This window comes from Lathamus discolor, chromosome 4, assembly GCF_037157495.1.
Source record: "Lathamus discolor isolate bLatDis1 chromosome 4, bLatDis1.hap1, whole genome shotgun sequence".
In the NCBI taxonomy this organism is placed as follows: domain Eukaryota; kingdom Metazoa; phylum Chordata; class Aves; order Psittaciformes; family Psittacidae; genus Lathamus; species Lathamus discolor.
In genome coordinates this window covers 73,101,829-73,120,117 of record NC_088887.1, presented here as the reverse complement: position 1 = coordinate 73,120,117, position 18,289 = coordinate 73,101,829, and the positions used below count along the sequence as shown (strand labels likewise).

Below are 18,289 nucleotides of genomic sequence, written 5' to 3'. Positions count from 1 at the left end.
GCCATGGTGTAGGATTAACAACTGGTTGGGGATAATCCCCAACTAGTTGGTGTTCAGAGTTTGTGGTAAGAAAATAAATAATTATGCAGTTAGTACAGGGCCAAGTTCTGCTGTCTATCAGAGCAGTCTAATCTATTGAGTTGTCTGGGGGCTAATCGCTTGGGCACATGTTGAAACAGAGATTCCCCCTATATCCTTCTGGTTGCTGGTAGCACTACAGGTGGGTGCCAACCTCCTGTTCAGGTGTGATGTTTTTCAAAAATTGGAAGATGCTGCAATAACAGACTGCTGTGGAAAGGTGGCATTGTAGGAAGTGTGGGGAGCTGCGTTAAAAGAAAGAAAGAAAGAAGGAATATTCAGGCTTTAGACTTTCAATGGGTTTGTTTCTCCTTTTCAGTTAGCTTCTTTTAGAGCTGAGTAAGCCTTTTGTTTTCCAGCTTTTCCTTGTGTCCTAAGGCTATGGTTTCACAGAGTGGTAAACCTCAGTTTAAGGCTCCTAATACCATATTTAAACTGCAGTTACCCTGTGATACAAAGTGCTGATCTGCAATGAAGTGACTTTGCAATACAAATTTGTTCAAAATTATTCTGCTGAGGTAACTTTGTCCCAGCTGGGCACCTCATTCTGACTTTGTCAGCTCAGCTATTACTTGTCCTTCCACAGCTAATGTAAAGCCACTGGGAATTCTCTTGACGGCTGCTCTCATTCACTTGACAGTAATCACATTCCTCCCCCGATCTGCATCCAGTTTGCAACCAACAGCATGAGTTTACCTAGCATAATACCACTCTTGAAGATGGTGTTTGTTATGTAAAGTTCTGGAAGATTTGAATACATGCCTTAGGAAAAGAGGCGGATTTGCTGGCTGGTGTTGTTTTGGAGATGGTGCTTTTACATAATGCCATAGATGCCAAGATAAGCCGCAAGCAATAAGATCTATCCTGTAGAGATTACTGTTTAATTTAAGTGGTGAGTAGCAAAAAATAAACAGCCCCTCAGCATGTAGAAGAAGCACGTAGTGGCAGTATGGAAGGGAATATCTTCAGCGGTGTGGTCAAGGTCACTTAGCTCGATGTCCATATTGCCATGATTGTACCTTTGCCTTTGGCCTCGGGTAGTTTTAAGCCAGTGGGCTTTGGCTGTGTTCATCACCACTGTGCAGAGCACTGCCCAGACTCTTACGTCAGCTGCATAGCTCCTCATTGGCCTGTCTGAGCCAGCAGCACTGATGCAGGCAGTGATGGGCAGGATTCAAATGGGCTTGTTTAAATCTGACCCTTCTATGTCAGCTCTTCTAAATTTCCAGGCAAGTGGAGCAGAAAGGAAGGTGGGATGCGTGTGTTGAGATGTGAGTATGCTCTGCATTCATCAGAAGCAGGTGGCATGTCCTACAGAAACCTTCTAGCAGCCTTCAAGTGCCTAAAATGGGCCCACAATAAAGCTGGTGAGGGACTTTTCATAAGAGCAAGTAGGGATAGGACAAGGGGGAATGGCTTTAAATTGAAAGGGGGAGATTTAGATTAGATATAAGGAAGAAATTCTTCATTCTGTGGGTGGTGAGGCACTGGCACAGGTTGCCCAGAGAAGCTGTGGCTGCCCCATCCCTGGCAGTGTTCTAGGCCAGGTTGGATGGGGTTTTGAGCAACCTGGTCTAGTGGAAGGTGTCCCTGACTACATCAGGGAGTTTGGAACTGGATGATCCCTTCCCACCCAAACCATTCTATGTGTCTGTGAAAAAAGGGCCTTTCAGTGAAAGGACTGTGGACTTCATCAAGCTACTGGAAAGCCCCTAGCTACCCAGGTGTGCTGTGGCACCTTGTCTCAGAGGAAGAGCCTTCTACAACCAGTCATCTATGTTACCCTAGCAAGTAGGATGCTGGGTTTTATCAACTTCAAGCACAGTTCAGCCTGCTTGCATCAGTGTGTTTGTCTAAGGTTTGTTTCAAACCTTCATGTGTTGGGCGCTTGTACAGGACTTGGATCACATTGAAGCTGTGATCCAAGCAGCTCAAAGAGCTGTGAAGAGAGCAAGGCCAGGGGAGGATTGCACGTTACAATCGTTAGGTGGCTCTCTGCTTTGAATCTGTTAAAACATCTATAGACTCAGTATTTGGCTCAAAGAAGCTCAGGTTGTGTGCATTATTAAAAGCATTTCTGGCTTGCTGAAGGGCCTCTGAACTGTTTGAATCTGCTGCCAGAGGCAGGCTGTTTGCTGCTGAACATCTTAAGGGCTGGTATCCTTTTGACCCAGTTATAGATCCTCGCGGGTCTGATTTGTTTCTTTACACAATTCACTCATTTTTCTCTTTAGTACTGCATTTCCTAAGAGTATCACATCTTGGTCTAGTTCATAGTGATGAAGTTTTTAACAAGATGTGGATTGATGCTGACATCAGTAGCTAACTGCAGAATATAGAAAGTTGCAGCTTTTTTCACAGCTGTAGTTTCTTTCTGGCTATGAAACTGAGCAGATTCTTGGTGAGCTTATTACACAGTATCCTAAGATCAGTTATACCTTACTCTGGGCAATGTTTTCTACCCAGCCTGTGCTGTTGCAGGGCCAGTGAAGCAGCCTATGGATCCTCCCAGGTACCCCAACTGTGCTGAACCCTCTCTACACAAGACTGTCCATGTTCCAGGGACCAAGTGAAGATACCCCACTAGAGGCCCTGGGGTTTGAGGAGAGTAAGGACAAACTTTAGGGGATGCAGACATGCATGGGGCTCTGCTCTCTTGAGCAGCAAGAGAGGAGGAGGGAAAAGAGCAGGAAGCTGCCTGATGTGGGACAGGGAACAGTGTACATCAGGCTGCTCTGTTAGCAAGTGCCAGGAGAGCTGTGTCCAGCACACAGGCATCCAGGTCCTAGTCCTGGACTCATTCAGGTTGCTCCTCAGCAAGGCTTTGGGTGCAGGGTGTGGAGTTCTCAACCCTTTCTGCTGGGAGGAAATACAGACGGCATATCTCAGCCATGGCATATCTCGGCTCCTGTTTCCCATAGAATCATAGAATAGTTAGGGTTGGAAAGGACCTTAGGATCATCTAGTTCCAACCCCCCTGCCATGGGCAGAGACACCTCCCACTAAACCATGTCACCCAAGGCTCTGTCTAACCCGGCCTTGAACACCGCCAGGGATGGAGCATTTACAACTTTCCTGGGCAGCCCATTCCAGTGCCTCACCACCCTTACAGTAGAGAATTTCTTCCTTATATCCAATTTAAACTTCCCCTGTTTAAGTTTGAACCCGTTACCCCTTGTCCTATCACTAAAGTCTCTCTAATGAAGAGTCCCTCCCCAGCATCCTTATAGGCCCCCTTCAGATACTGGAAGGCTGCTATGAGGTCTCCGCGCAGTCTTCTTTCCTCCAGGCTGAACAGCCCCAACTTCCTCAGCCTGTCTTCATACGGGAGGTGCTCCAGTCCCCTGATCATCCTCGTGGCCCTCCTCTGGACTTGTTCCAGCAGTTCCATGTCCTTTTTATCCTGAGGACACCATATCCTGAGGACACCATATCCAGCAGTTCCATGTCCTTTTTATGCTGAGGACACCATAACGCAAGGATGTTATGCACTGTGGGCAGCACAGGCAAAGTGTGATGTGCTCCATTAGCATCTGGCTGGTTGAATCTGAGAAGTCACTTAGGTTTTACTCCTTTATTTATCTAAGCTGTTTAATAGGCTGTTCATTTGGGCCCCAAACACCATTTTCCAGCCAAAAATATTGATCTAATCTTCCCACACCCCTTTAAGTGTTTGTATTACAAATTTCCATACTGGTTTCTGTGAATTCTGACAGAAGATGGCAAATGGAGAATTGTAGGTTTCCCTCCTTGGCTGACCACTAAACATTGCAGAGAGCAGTGCTGGGGCAAGCCAGAATAGCCATTTCTGCCTTAAGAAGCACTATCAGTTAGTACAAATCTGTATTTTGTGCCTTATACATGGGCTTGGAAGAAAAAGCACCATGTGTGTTGCAGAAATGCAGGCAGGCTCATCTCCTCCCAGGAAAGCCAGTTGGTTGACTCCCAGTTCACAGGCACTTCTGAGGCAAGCTGTTACTCAGTATGACCAGATGTGGCTGAGAAATGTGTGGCTGGTGATTTGCAAGAAAAAAGCTCTTCGATCTTAGCATATGAAAGGAGAAGCCTTCATCAGGATTCATGGAAGCCAGTTTGAAAACCTGTAATAAAAAGCACTCAGAGAGGTGTAGGAAGAGGAGCTAAAATGCTGATTTATTATCCATTTTTTGTTTGGGAAATAGTACTTGTGGTCCTGAAGAACATTCCTATAAACAGCTTATATAAACAAGGCAGCAGCCCTTATCTTTGGCTTTGCAAATGCATGAGCACTGACTGCTCAGCTAGTTCTGCATGTCTGGTGAAGAGGGAAGAAGGGGGAAGTTTGGGCAGTGTTGGTCCTATGTACAGAAATGAGGTATGTATCGTAGTACAAACCTCGGAGTTAATGCAGTGTGGATTCCTAAGACAAAGATATTAAGAGGGGCTTGGTGGCACAGCATTGGGCTCACTTTTGAGAGGACAGTTTCTTTTCTGAAGTTACTTTTGGATACTTCTGGGGTATAGAGCCTGCTACACCCAAATGAATTTGAAATCATGGGAGAGAAGTAGCTTGTCCAGGTTCCATTAGTCACAGCAGCGCCATGTTACGCTTGTGGCTCTCTCGGTGGGGTGTGCCCAGGATCACCGTTGAGGACATTCCAAAGCAAGGCATGAAGTGTTGTGAAATATACTGTGAAATGCACTGACGTATATTTCCATGTGATGGTGTTATTTGCCCTAATCTCTTACCATTTAAAAGTATTAGTGACACATGCTTGCTGTACATTGGGTTTCCTTCCACAACAGGGATAGCCAGCCCGAAGTCTTTCAAATGTGTGAACACTCCTTGAAGGCTTGGTGGGAATCTAGGGAGTTCTGATGACTTCAGCAATACATTTCTTAGGCTTTGAGCAGCATTTCATGCATCACTTACTGCTGACAGGACAGCTGCATCAGGGGCTGGAATGGGCAGGGCAGTAAGGCACTATGTAATAGCAGGGTGGGTGCTAGGAAGAGGATGTTTTACTTGCATCAACTCTTCTTTTCCAGTTACAAAATGTTCCTCTTATTTAAAAGGTAGTTGTAATGAGGAATGTTTAAGGTATTTCTTAATGTCAGAACTTTAGTTAATAATAGTCCTAAAAAGCCAAAAGTGTCTAAGTACTCAAAGACAGCCTATAGTCTCCAGGAGGGAGATGCTGTTCCTGAACATCTAACAAAGGTTACACACTGTAAATATAATTTGCTGCATTTTTTTATTATTGTTATTATTTTTTCTTTTTAATTGAAGGGCTGAAGTAAAGGGGTTTTTTATGTTGACCTGAGGAGAAAATCTCTGTTGAGGTACCTTTCTCGCCTTCTTTGCCCTCCCACCATCCCCATCAAATTTCTGTTCCTTCTACTACCAGTCCTGGATGATGGAGGGTAGTATGGGCTGACTTAAGATTTCATTAATTTTTCAATGATGTACACTGAGAAGTTCATGTAATTAAAAGATCCAACATAGCTGCTTGTGTAGTCTCTGTAAGTCAAGCTGGTGGCCATTTTTACTAATATATAAGGTAGTGTCGGAGTCTCTTATCAGATATAACAGTTGGTGTCCTCCTCTTGCAATCTTACACTTGCATTACTCTAAAAAGGAAGGGACTATTTGGAGAAAAATGGGAAATCAGATTATAGAATAATATCTCCTGATACGATTGTATTTCCTGATATTAAATCATGCTGAATAACTATTCAGCATGATTTTCTGAGGCGTTAGACCACAATGTCAGTGGAATGAAGGCACATTATGTGTGGGGAAGGCGGCTCCTACATCCTGTGTGCAGTGTCAGGTCATAATCAGCTCCTGATAAAAATCTGTAAGAACCTAGTCCCTGAGCTCTGTCCCTTGTCACTGGCAGGTAGATACCATGTCCAAACAGTAACCTGTGAAAACAAGGAGTAAGAAGAACAGTTTAGCCATCGATGCACAACAAATGAGCAGCTTCTTCCCCCTCCAGTGCAATGGGTGTTGTTATTCTAAACATACACACAGGGAGAGCTCTCTTCTCCACTGCTGTGCTTCTGGCTGTTGCAGCAGTAAGACACCATCTGATGGGTTGTGTGTTTGGGTTTTATTTTAATATTCTGTGTGTTTGGATGCTCTTTTCTTGGTGTTTCTTTTCTTCTTGTTTACTTGGGATTTGCACTGTTGAGTAGCTGGGGAGAGGGTGGTGTGGTGTAGTGTAGGGATTGCTATGGAGTCACGGCAGAGAGCTGGGGCGGAGTGGAGGATGGGATTTAGGAGGCAGATGTGAAGTCATCATGTTCCCCTATGCCTGTCCTCAGCTTTCCCTGCCCCTCTGCTCCACATCACAGCCCACATGCGTATGCACCATCCCCAGTGGGAAAATCATCTCTGCTGTAACAGCCAGTGTTTGCATGGAAATAAATAACCAAAGCAAGGAGAATGGCTGGAACAAAGAGGAATACTCAGCCATCACATTTCTGGGTTTTCCTAGGGTTTTATTTGTTCCAGTGGTATGCATCTGCCTGCAGCACAGGTTATCTCTGCTGGCCTGGGCTGAGGGCTGTGGGTACAGTTCAGCAGTTCACTGTTCAGCCAGCAGCTGGAGAGAGGCTCTTGCTTTTGAGGAACCCCCTTCTCTCCCTCTTTGTCTCTCTGCAAAGTGCAGAGGAAGATTTTGAAAGCCCTCAGACTGTTTAAAAAACACCCCTCGGACCAGTCTGTGTCCTAAGCCAATGAAGGGGAATGTCCCTGATGCTTTTCGTGTGACTGGTGTGATGAGATGCTATGAAAGAAGCCAGTGCTGGCTGTGCTGAAGAGGGGGTCAACTTTTAGGAAATAAGGACCTGACTGTTCAGTGAACAGCTGCACTGATTACTAGCTGAAATTTACGAGGTCAATGGAAACACTCACTAGGACTTCAGTAGGTTTGTGGTCAGCCTTTGAGTAGCCAGCTAGTAGGAAAGAAATTTGCAACAAGTATTCAAGCCAACCTGTATTGTAGCCTTGAGATCAGAATAGCAATTTCTGTTTAGAAGTATCAGTCTGTAATGACGTATTTAATATTTATCTTGGCAGTAAATCAGAAAGGTACCAAACTGAAGTCCATTAGATTAAAGGCAGAGACATAAAAAAGGATCCAGGTAGTGCCAGAGTGTTAGAGAATAACGCATAAAGCAAGAATTCTTCTAGAGATAATTACCAAATACCAGGCTGTTACTGACAGCAGCACAAGTTCATCCGGCTTTGACATTTCTGGGATTGTGTGCAGCAGCACAGTGTGAACCATTTGGGATGGGATGCTGCATGTTCACTGCATGGGTGGAGGGCATCTTCCCCTTGCTTCCTGCCTGTGCAGTGCTACTGCCTTGGACCTCAAATGGTTGTGGTTTTCAGTCGGGGGCACTTCGATGCACACCACTTTGAGCAGAGCTTTAAGGGCTGGGAAGTTTTATTTACAGCCTCTCAGAGGAAATCTCAGTGGGGAGAGCTGCTGAATGGATAGGACACGGGGGAAGGGAAAGGCAGAGAGCAGCACAGAGGGGAGATGATTTGACAGGCAGAGGCTTCCTAGAGAGAGAAATTGGACTTTTTTCCTTAGGTCGTGTATAGACTGTAGTTGTGTAATGTCCCTACATACCTCTGCTGTTCCTTGCAATATAGAGCATTTCTTGGGGCACACTTTAGCTATGGCAGTGTTTATATAATGTAGTGCTTTTGCAAAGCTGGTGATGCTAATTAAAGTTACCATTGACACAAAACGACTTCTCACCCCAGTGTAACCTTTGGGTTCATTAAAAAAGCAAACACGTAAAAAATCTTGAGAACTGTATTTTTCTTGTTTAAATAGGCATGTGAATGCCTGGGAGACTTAACACAATAGGAAATAATTAAAGACAGCCTATGAAACTGGATATTGTTCAAATGAACATGGAGCAATCCCTGTTTATCGACTGAGTCTCTTTGTTGAACGATAAAATAGGGCTGTTACTGTGTAGCGTTTGTAAGTTTTGCCCTCCACACTTCCCAGTTAGAAAAGCATGCAGAGGGATTGTCGAGCATAACCATAACCATGTTTAACTCTACAAAAGAAAATATATTTCTGAATATGCATCTATTAATGTAATTAATATGGATTTAAATGATATGGGTTTAAAGAGGAAATAAATTCTATGTGTCTTACCAGTGAAAGAGTATTCCTAACAATATCTGCATCCTCTGTGATCTGGTGAGGGTGGGACCTCTCTGACTAAATTGCAGAGATTTACCACCTGGTTGTCTACTTACCCCTTCACTACACATAGAATTTTCTTTAAAGTGTGAACTACTGCAAGTGGGTGAAACCCAAAACAAAGGTCCTGTTAACCTTGGGTTCATTTATAGCTCAATTCTATTTCTACCCACTACCAAGGTAGTGCATTTCTTTGACTGAATTGCGGTTGCTCACATCAGGGCTGGATCTGTATCCCGGTACTGATGTGGGAGCTGAAGGGCAGGATGTAAAAAGACACACTGCAGGAAACTTGGATGTAGTATTAGAAGCTGGAAGGAGAAGCAGGACAGTGCTTCTCCCCACAACCCTGTAGTGAATTTCTTTTGAAAACCTGACTTGGTTGGAACAGATCTTTAGTGGGTTCTTACATTCATGATTTTGACTCCTGTTTTCTAGGATATATGTTTGGATTCAGGCAGTGTGTGGTATCCCTGCCTGTCTCACACATAGGTTTAGAAGCAGGAATATCTATCTTTTTCATCAGGAGCTGGGTTTCACCAAAATGGAGCACTCACCCAAGTGCAGCTGGCTGCATTTTTAATACCAGAAGTGACACACTGAAAGAAAATTCCTGCCAGTATGCAACATTTATGAGTCAATCCCAGATGCTGGATGGATTTGGGGTTTTTTGTCACACCTTCCCTTGTACAAGCAGAAAGCTTTTCAGAGGAGGAGCACCTGCGGGTCCTGTTCTGGGGCGCAGTTCCTCGTTTCTAAACACAATTATCTTTCTGTTCTAGGCCTACATATTGTCATGGCATTTTGCTGTCTTCCTTTCCTTCCAGCCATTTCCAGCCTTCTCTGGTGTGTTTAAAACCACTAGTAACTGTCTTTAAAAGTCTAATTCTTCTGATAAATGCCTGCCCTCTCTGTTGCCAGGAGTGCAAGCCAGGCAGGGTGAAAGGTGTCCTGTACCTGGGAATTACATGTTCATCAGGAAGATTCCTCACACGCTCCCCAGCAAAGGAGCATGGGGGTCAGGATTTTAAAAGAAATGAGTTATTGAGTCCCTTTCTGTGCTTATAAGTGATTATGCAGGTTTATTGCATGACTAAATGTGATACTTCTGTTGCCGACAGGGAAGGCCGCTCTAATGCTCACATTAAAGGAGATTACCAAAGAATTGGAGATGTTATGCTAAAGAACATTCAGAGTATGAAGGTAGGAATGATCCTATAACTATTAAGCTCTGACACGGATTAACATTAGTGTGCTTTTCATTTTCATATGATGTTGCCTCTTTTGCTGGTATTTGACAATTGTAATCAAGGCTTATGCAGTAGAAGTTCCTTTTGATGAAGTAGCAAGCATTTGGTGAGCCCTGAGATTTCAGAATTGCAAGCTGATTTTAAATTGTCCAGCCTCTTTCCTCATTCCATTCTCCAAATACAGGAACAACGAACACAAAAGTTCAGGAACATTTAATTTCCAGTTCTTTTTTCTTTCAAATAAGAAGGCAAAAGAGGGGAATTTATATGGCTGAAGAGACTGTTCAAATGCCAGGTGTGCCTACTTATTCATACAAATATAAGTGTTAAGATACTGCAGGGTTAGTGACTGTAATCTGGATATTGTTTTGATTTGAGAAATTTGTATTTATGCATTATCATGCCAAGGTAGATGAAAAGTATTTGCATAAATCTGAATAATTGCCTTTGATCCCTTTAGAGCTGAAAGCAAAGAAACATATATGAACTGTAAATCATAGAATCATAGAATAGTTAGGGTTGGAAAGGACCTTAGATCATCTAATTCCAACATTCTGCAGGCTTTGCATCTGCTTCGTAGTCTGGCTGGAGTAGTATTTTTGATGCTCTGTGTTACTGAATACACAGCATGGAAGGCAGGCACAGGAACCTGTGAAAACTCTACGGACTTCTACAGCACAGATGGATAACAGCTTTCCTTATTGTAATGTAGCTTGTGCATCCAGGTCAGTGTGTGGCAAAACATGGCACTGCACCTTGGGCATGTGCGTCTCAAAGCACATTCAAAACTATCTGGTAAATCTTTCCTTGGTGATTGCTGCTTTAGCATTAACTGGAGCGGCCTTGAGTCCTTGGCTGGAGGAAAAGGCAGTTTAATCTCTACAGCTCTCCTGAGGCATTCATTAGTGCTAGGCTTATCTTTCAGGAGGACAGAGAGATGCAGAGAAGTTAAATGACATGCAGGTGATTATACAACAAATCAGAAAAAGGGAATATGGGAATCTTAACTTACATTCCTCAGCATAGACAGCTTTCTCAGCAATAAGGCAGTCTTACCCTTTCTGCAGTATACTTAGCAGGAACTGCCTTTTCCCCTCAAGACGTAGTTCAGTTGCATCGGAAGAAACACAGCACTATTCTAAAGGTAGTGTACAGTTCTCACTGTAACTCAGGGCTGTCAGTGTGCTTTCACCTTTGCCGTCCTCCCTTTCCTGTTAGAGGATTTTCTACATTTGCTTTGAGATCCACCACCACTTACAAGTGCAGATATGTAGAGGAAAGAGGCAAAACCCAGCTTGACCTAAAGAACTGCACAGGAAAGAATGAAGATAGTTAAAACTCTGTGTATTTATCTTGAGACCTATTAAAAGGTCTGAAAACTGACACTCCCCATTTAATTAATACAGGAAAGAAGTTAAGAGCAAGTAATTAATGGGCAGCCTCTGTAGCAGTCCAGAGGTCTTCTGTGTCTTTGCCTGAGATACAGGCTCATAAAATGAATATGCAGTTTATGGAGGAAACAGTTTAGCTGTAGGGAAGGTGTGTTTCTGGTAAAGGAGCCACAAATCACAGAAGAGAGGGAGTTGGTTGGAAATGTGTCAAAAAGCACAAGCATTACATTAAGCTCAACTCTCTTCTCAAGTCCTTTCAACGTACACATTCAGTTTCTTTTTGTTGCTCATTAATATTTCACCTGGTACCAGGAGACTTTATTTGGCTGCTCAGAGAAGCTCTGTGCATCCTGAAGAACCAGTTTACCTTTTGCAAAATACAAATGAAGACCCTGTGATACTTATTAGAAAACACACTGCTGAATTGTTTTAAATAGGACTTGTGAGTGTCTGTGACATTGAGACCTAAATGAAGTTATGTTATTTCATGCAAAGCTCATTCACTTGCTCGTACTTAACTCCCCTCCTGCCAGTGGGATCATCTTAGAAACTGTACTAAGCAGAAGAGGATGTAATCCAAGGACGAAGAACTATCTGACGTTTCTGTCAGACAGTGCCTCTGTTTTCATGTTTGTTCAGATTCCCAAGAGATGCAACTTCTCATTAATAACAGGGGAGCAGAGCTAGAAGTCCATTTGCCTGCATCTCAGTTCCCCAAAAACACCTAAATGAACTGGGGCACCTAAATCCCTTCATCCTCCTAGAAAATCCCATTTTGTTTCTTAGCTCTGTATTCACATCATCTGGCTCCCTCCCTGTTGCACCTACTTGCATGAGCTATGTTCATGTCATCATCTTGCCTTTAGATTTCTTACTGATGTGAGACTTAGTTTTGTTTGCTCACGTACTTTTGTTTTACAGGGAATGCAGAGAGAATGGGGGGTACACTTAAATGAGTAATGTCATTTCTGCTTTTCAAGTGAATATCAGAGCCATTGTGTTGCACAGTGATTTGGTTTGCAAAATCCCAAATGCTGTGCTAGCTGGATTTTTATTGGAATGGGTTTGAGCTGAGTCATGCCTCATAGTAATTGCTAAGAGCTCTACCACATGCTCTTTTCTTTGTTCATGTAAGCAACTGACAATTCACCTGTGGAAGCACAATGAGATTTTAATGGAGTTGGAGAACGGGATCAAGAACTCTCGCAAACTGGAGACCTTTTGCAGAGATTTTGAGCTACAGAAAGTCTGCTACTTGCCTCTCAACACCTTCCTTCTCAGGCCTTTACACAGGCTGATGCACTACAAGCAGATAATGGAGAGGCTTTGCAAACACTACCCACCAAGCCACATAGACTTCAGGGATTCAAGAGGTAAGTAAGAGGAAAGATTCCAATTCCTGGAGCTGGGGATTGGCATCCAAATCCATTAGAGGTGCCTGGTGGGATGAAACAATATTTTTTTAAGCCTACACTGAAAGAGGATTGAGTTTCAAAATCCAGCACTCAGAAGACCAGAAATGGTAGCATTAAGATGGCTCTCGTATGCACGTTATGTCACAGTCTGGGCGAGTACTTGGAAGAGAAATCTGCTGGGGGTTATTAAACACAGAAATGACATGCAGTTCAGGAAGTTACTCGAACTGAAAACAGTTGAGAGGTTGGGAGAGAGCGCAGGGAACATACCATATGTGCTTGCGTTGTTTCTGGATTTCCCTACAGATCCACTAGGAGCCCAGGTGAGCCCTTGGTGTGACTGACTCAGTGTGGCTGCTGTTATTTCTCTAAGTGTTGTCATTTTTCTTTCCAGACATACAGTTTGCTCTACTCCCATTCCCATGATTTGTTTCACAAACTCAAAGCTGCCAACGTTTTTTCTCTAAATGTGAAGAAATTTTCCTCTGGTAGCCTGAACTTGCTGCCTGCTGTTTCTTTCTGATGATTTGTTTTCCTCTTTTCTCACCCCCATCCCCCACCCCCATTGCAAGCTATCTACTGTAGTACTACTAGATATAGTCCTATTGCTATTTAAAGATAACTGTATGTTATCTATGCAGCTAGCACTCAGTGCACATCCATGGAAGGACTTGGGTGGGGAGCAGTGCTCAATATGACTGCTCCCAGCTGTAAGGTGTTAGCCGAGTTAGCTGCCTAAGTTTCCTTAGATGCTATATGATGGGACCAGCAGCAAACAATGCACAAAGTGCAGAAGTAACTTGACCTGTAGCAACAGGAAGTGCCACAGAGGTCTGTGGAACTGAAGTGCTGCGTGACACAGATGCTTGCCTGGATGTAGCTACAGCCCGAATGATCTCAAGGCATGCAGCAAATAGTGCCTGCATTTCTTTTAGCCAAGGCTAGGTAATGAGGACGATGTGTCTGATCCCACCTCCCCACAGAGTGCAGTGCCTATCAAGGTTTATTTCCAGCTCCACTTTTGAAATGGATGGTGAAAATAAGAGAGCATGAGAAGGACAGAGTGACTCAAGACATCATTGGTCTGGGATCAGTCCCTTACCAAGGTATTTGCAGATTTTTGTTAAAGGGAAATGTGGATCTGAATCCCACCAGAGAGCATAGGTCTCCCACTAACAGATGGATGAACTGTGCACTGAGCAATGATGTAAGAGGGCAGAAAAAAGCACTGTTACTGTTCCCTTGACTGTGTTTTTTAACTGACTCCAACTGCACTTCCTAGTGCTAAAATCAGTCATTAAAGTGTGTTTAGCCCATTCAGAGACTGCCCTTCCACACTGGTGTATCAAGGTTGGTGCTCACATACATGATGGCACTGGGAGTCAGTCTCTGAGCTGGTTGCCCGTGACAGATCAAACGGTGAAGTGATTTTCAGCTTAGTTCTCTGAGCTGACTTACTGCATTGTTGGCACAGCAAAAAGGCAAGACACAGGAAGCAGATCGGCAGCAGCCTGCACCCGATTTGGCTTCTGCTGCCGCAGTGGGACTTCACAGTGCCTGCTTTCTCCTGTATCCCACGCAATCCTTCTTCACACAGCAAAAATCCCCTTCAACATTGGAGATTTTCCTTAGGAAGATCACTCACAAATGTTAGGTCACTTGCTATTTGCAGTGTCTTTGGAGAGAATGAAATGGAATGCAATACAAGTCAGCAGCATGCAGTTCTTTTAGTTGTTCTCATTGCTGGGACTGAGGACAAACCCCAGAATTACTGCTTACTGTCTGAAATGATGCAATAAATGACACTGCCATTTCCTGGAGTTTTCAGGTATGGACCTGGCCCAGTGTGCTGCAAGCAGGGGGAAAATAAGTATTTTTTCCAAGCATAAAGAAGATCCCTAGATTAATCGGAGATGCGCTTTAGGAGAACCTATTTGTTGGTGCACTGAATTGATTGGAGTATTCCCAACAAAGTTCCTGTGACTGAAGTCAAGCAGACTTTTGGTTGAGGAAATAGACTGTCTCTTCATTACAACACTCCACCCTCTCCCCTCCAGTCTATAAGATGACATCCAGAGTTTGTGTGGGTTTTAGTCTGCCCGAGTTAGCTTTACACTGTGAAGGAGAAGGGCGACACAAGAAGGGTGAGGTTCATGAGCTGGACACTGCAGACAGAAACCATCTTTGGTTTTGAGCGTTCTTGTAAATTTTTAATAAGCATTTTATGGTTTTGTCCATCTAATCTAGCTGCTTTGGCTGAGGTTTCTGAAATGGTGGCTCAGCTCCATGGCAATATGATAAAGATGGAGAACTTCCAGAAGCTGCATGAACTCAAGAAAGACTTGATAGGCATAGACAATCTGGTGATCCCCGGAAGGGTAAGTACCAGAGTTATGGTCAAGGTCTGATACAATTTCAAAGCATCAGGTATATATTAGAAACCTGGTTTTTAGGAGTGGCTGTGGAACTGCCTTTCCTCATACCAACCTTTTTTCCCTCACCAATAACTAGCAAATGTAAACACCATAATGCCATAGAAAACAGCAGCCTTTAAAGTGGGAAGAAGCAGTCCTCTTTATTACCTTTTTACTGATTTTATTAGGTTTATCTTATGTGTAGATTCAGGTGGTTTAAGCAATTCCAAACACCTATTACATCAGAGGTGATAAAAAAGTAATATTTATCACAGCGTTCAAAGCTTGAGCAGTTGCACCCTTCCTGATTTCTTTCTGCCCTTAATTTTTGGTTTTTCCAACCCTCAGTGCTAGAGCATGGCAGATAAAAGGAAAAGTTAAGACATTAGTTCTGGAGGACATTCAGCCCTTTTATGATACCTAGCTTTGAAACTCAGGGCCCTGGGGAACAAGCAGTCTCTTTAATCTACCTGTAACATTAAGCAGTACTTTTTGAGACAGTGTTGCCTTAAGTAAACACTTTTAATTGTGTTATAAAAATACCGACATCTTCTTCTTACTTGTGAAGGCTTTTTTTAAAAGCAGAGGCCTACTTCGGAATAAAGAAGCCTCAGTGTAATATTTTAGCCTTTTTTACTTTTGTAAGTGCATGTATCTGTACATGCAAACCTGAGAGTTGTCTGTTGTTGAAGTAATGTCCCCCTACTCCCTGACTTTTGTGTGTAATAAACAAGAACAGTACTTGCAGCAACTGAAGTGGTGGGTAAAATGCATTGTTAGACTGTTCTCACCCCAAATGTATTTCTGGGAAACAGCTTGGGAAAAGATGCGTTTTCCATTGAACTGCAAATACAGCAGCCCTTGAGCTTGCCCTGTAGCGTGTCCATCTGGCCCTGGTAGATCCCACAGGATAGCTGCTTTGCTTGCTGTGCTGTGGCCGTGTCTAGTGCCACAGCAGGGTTGTGGCAGGGAGGCAGCTTGCTGTGCTCTCTAGGGTCTAGCTCATTTCAGGATTCAAACACGTAAAAAAGGGGTTTGAAGTTGATGTGCCGTTGTGAAGGCAGTGCCAGGCATAGGCATTTCTGGATTTGTGGTCGTTCCCCACTCCCTCACTTTGCCTCTTCCCTGTCTCCCAAGAATCTGTCATGGCTCATGACTCCTTCCAGTGATCCACAGACACTTCCTTGGCAAGCCCTTCACAGCCTGTGCATCTCTCTATCACATGAAATTAAATGCTGTCATCGGGTGTTTCTGCTACCCTGTTCTATTTAAAGCCTTCTTGTCATAGGAAGTTCAAGAAGGCGGACGGGGTGCAGAAGTTGTTTGCCTGCCAAGGCAGAAAGCATTGGCCACTATACTCTGGCACATGCCCAAGATGTTGCTGCTTCCAGCCCTTTGGCAGCTTATCTGGCTCCAAGTGAAGTCCCTGCCCCAGTGCAGGCCGGGCTGGCAGGCAAATGCCACTATCACCCACAGCTGTGTTTACTCTAAGGTGGCTGAATTTCATATCTCAGAGGACAAGTCTCGCGTTAGGCTGGTGATTCAGCTGTCCTAAAGGAGGCTGTAGGTAACCATCGTTTGCCAGTTGTCCCAGCGCAGGGTCTCCACTGCCACTGAGCTGGTTCTTCTCTTGGATGTTAAAACATCCCATGGTCGATTGTGCCTGCAGATTGTAGTGACCTGCAGCTCTTGATTCACGTCTTTGCACAGCGCTTGCCATGGTGGTGCTAAGCCTGCAAGTGACTATTAGGTGGTACCATATACATCTTAATCAAGATTAATATTATTTGGTGGCCAGCAACGGCTACCAATGGCTGCTCTGGTAACATGAGCCTACTGAGATAGGGATAGCCACTTCTTCCACCCCTTAGCCCTTACACAATGCAGTTAGAGGAACTGGACGCATCACAGCAACCCTAAGATTACCAGAGTGTCTCTGTGAACTAATTAATCTTAGAGTTTATGTCTAAGCTGCAGGTGATTCTCATGCTTTATGTGACTTTTACATTCACAATCACAAGTAGAATAACCTTAGAAAGACTGTAATAAATCAATATAAACCTATTGGCAGAAGCTGGAGGGAGTGACTGGAAAATGGTATTTTGGTGGGTTTCAGGTAAGTGGAAGGGAGAGTTGCAGTCTAGTTTACAGTAATCCCAGGAATTCAGCATTTTGAAAGTTTCAAATGTGCTACTTTTCCTATAGTTCCATCGATAAACGTTCTTTAGCAGTTTGATCTGATTTAATATACTATATGATAAGACATGGATAGTACCCACAACTCACACTGCCAGACAGATTTCCTTCATTCCTGATGGTGATGTTGGTTTGTGTAGCTGATTTTTACATCTCAGTGAAGAGCTATGTGTGCCATACACAGAGCAGAAGCTTACCAGTGACTAAGCAGTAACATACAGGCCAACTTATAGTTAGTTTTTACATCATTTGTACCATGAAAAATGCTTAAAACAGAAAGAAGGAGCTGTCTGAAGGAACCAGTGTTAGGTGAAGAAAATTTTGCTTAGCTGAATTTTCTGAAAATGAATGAAAAACTATGGAGGAGTTTATCCTAAAGACAGTTACGAATCAAAAGAAATTGTCCTATAAATAAGATTTTTAACACATATAATAAAGAAAAGAAAATGTCTTGGTGACCAATAGTCAAGTCAGTCCCATGACCAAGTAGTCATATTTCTGTTTGCATAGTAATAATGGTAATCTTTATTTCTGAAGATACGTATTTGTTTTGTATCTGTTTCCCACAGGAGTTCATTCGACTGGGCAGCCTCAGTAAGTTGTCTGGAAAAGGTTTACAGCAACGGATGTTCTTTCTGGTAAGCAAGAAGACAGTTTTTCTTTACATAATTAAATGTGACTACAAGCAACTATTAGACATACTGCTAGACTTGAATTGTGAATTACAGCGAGTATTTTTAAACAGCCTTATTTAAGTTAACATAAATTTATATGTCAATTTATAATCAACCTTTGTAGCTGGTTGTTAAGAACTTACATTTCTGTCCAAACCCAATATTCTCTTTGTAACTGCTTCTTAAAAAAGATCAAGCAATTTTTATATGACACTGTGAATATAATAATAAAATTATACCTCCTAGCACATCATCTTAAATAAAAGCAGTCATTATAAAATGAAAAGTGGCACCAGGGTTAGTGATCATATCCAGAAAGGAAGATAAAGAGTAACTCCTGGTGGTATGAACGATAATCCACATCTCAGGGCGCATTACAGAACCAAGTTTATCCAGGGTTTAGCCCACAGACTCTCCCAGTGTGTTGCTGGACCTGCCTTTACCTGGAGATACATTTTGTGGCTCTTACATGAGGAGCGGTGATCTCCTCCCACCATTGCTTGCACCATTTTCAGGTTATGTGGATCAGTCTCTGATCCATAAGAACTCAATGGTGATTCCTTCTTCTTCCCAGCCAGCTGGCTTGCTCCCAAGCTCTGCATCCTGTTGCTGCTGCTGAGCCCTTGGTGCCAGGGCACCAGCGGGATGCCCA

The 18,289-nt window shown here is 43.3% G+C and overlaps 1 protein-coding gene across 5 annotated transcripts in view; it reads left to right on the top strand.

Annotated features, from left to right (window-relative positions):
• FARP1 (FERM, ARH/RhoGEF and pleckstrin domain protein 1) overlaps positions 1 to 18,289 on the top strand; it is a 219,546-nt gene that overhangs the window by 190,711 nt on the left and 10,546 nt on the right. For all 5 annotated transcript variants that reach the window (XM_065678032.1, XM_065678031.1, XM_065678030.1 and 2 more), the window contains 4 exons: positions 9,419 to 9,500; positions 12,074 to 12,311; positions 14,601 to 14,731; positions 17,533 to 17,601. In XM_065678032.1, coding sequence (XP_065534104.1) covers positions 9,419 to 9,500; positions 12,074 to 12,311; positions 14,601 to 14,731; positions 17,533 to 17,601 — 520 coding nt within the window. The remainder of the gene's footprint in view (positions 1 to 9,418; positions 9,501 to 12,073; positions 12,312 to 14,600; positions 14,732 to 17,532; positions 17,602 to 18,289) is intronic.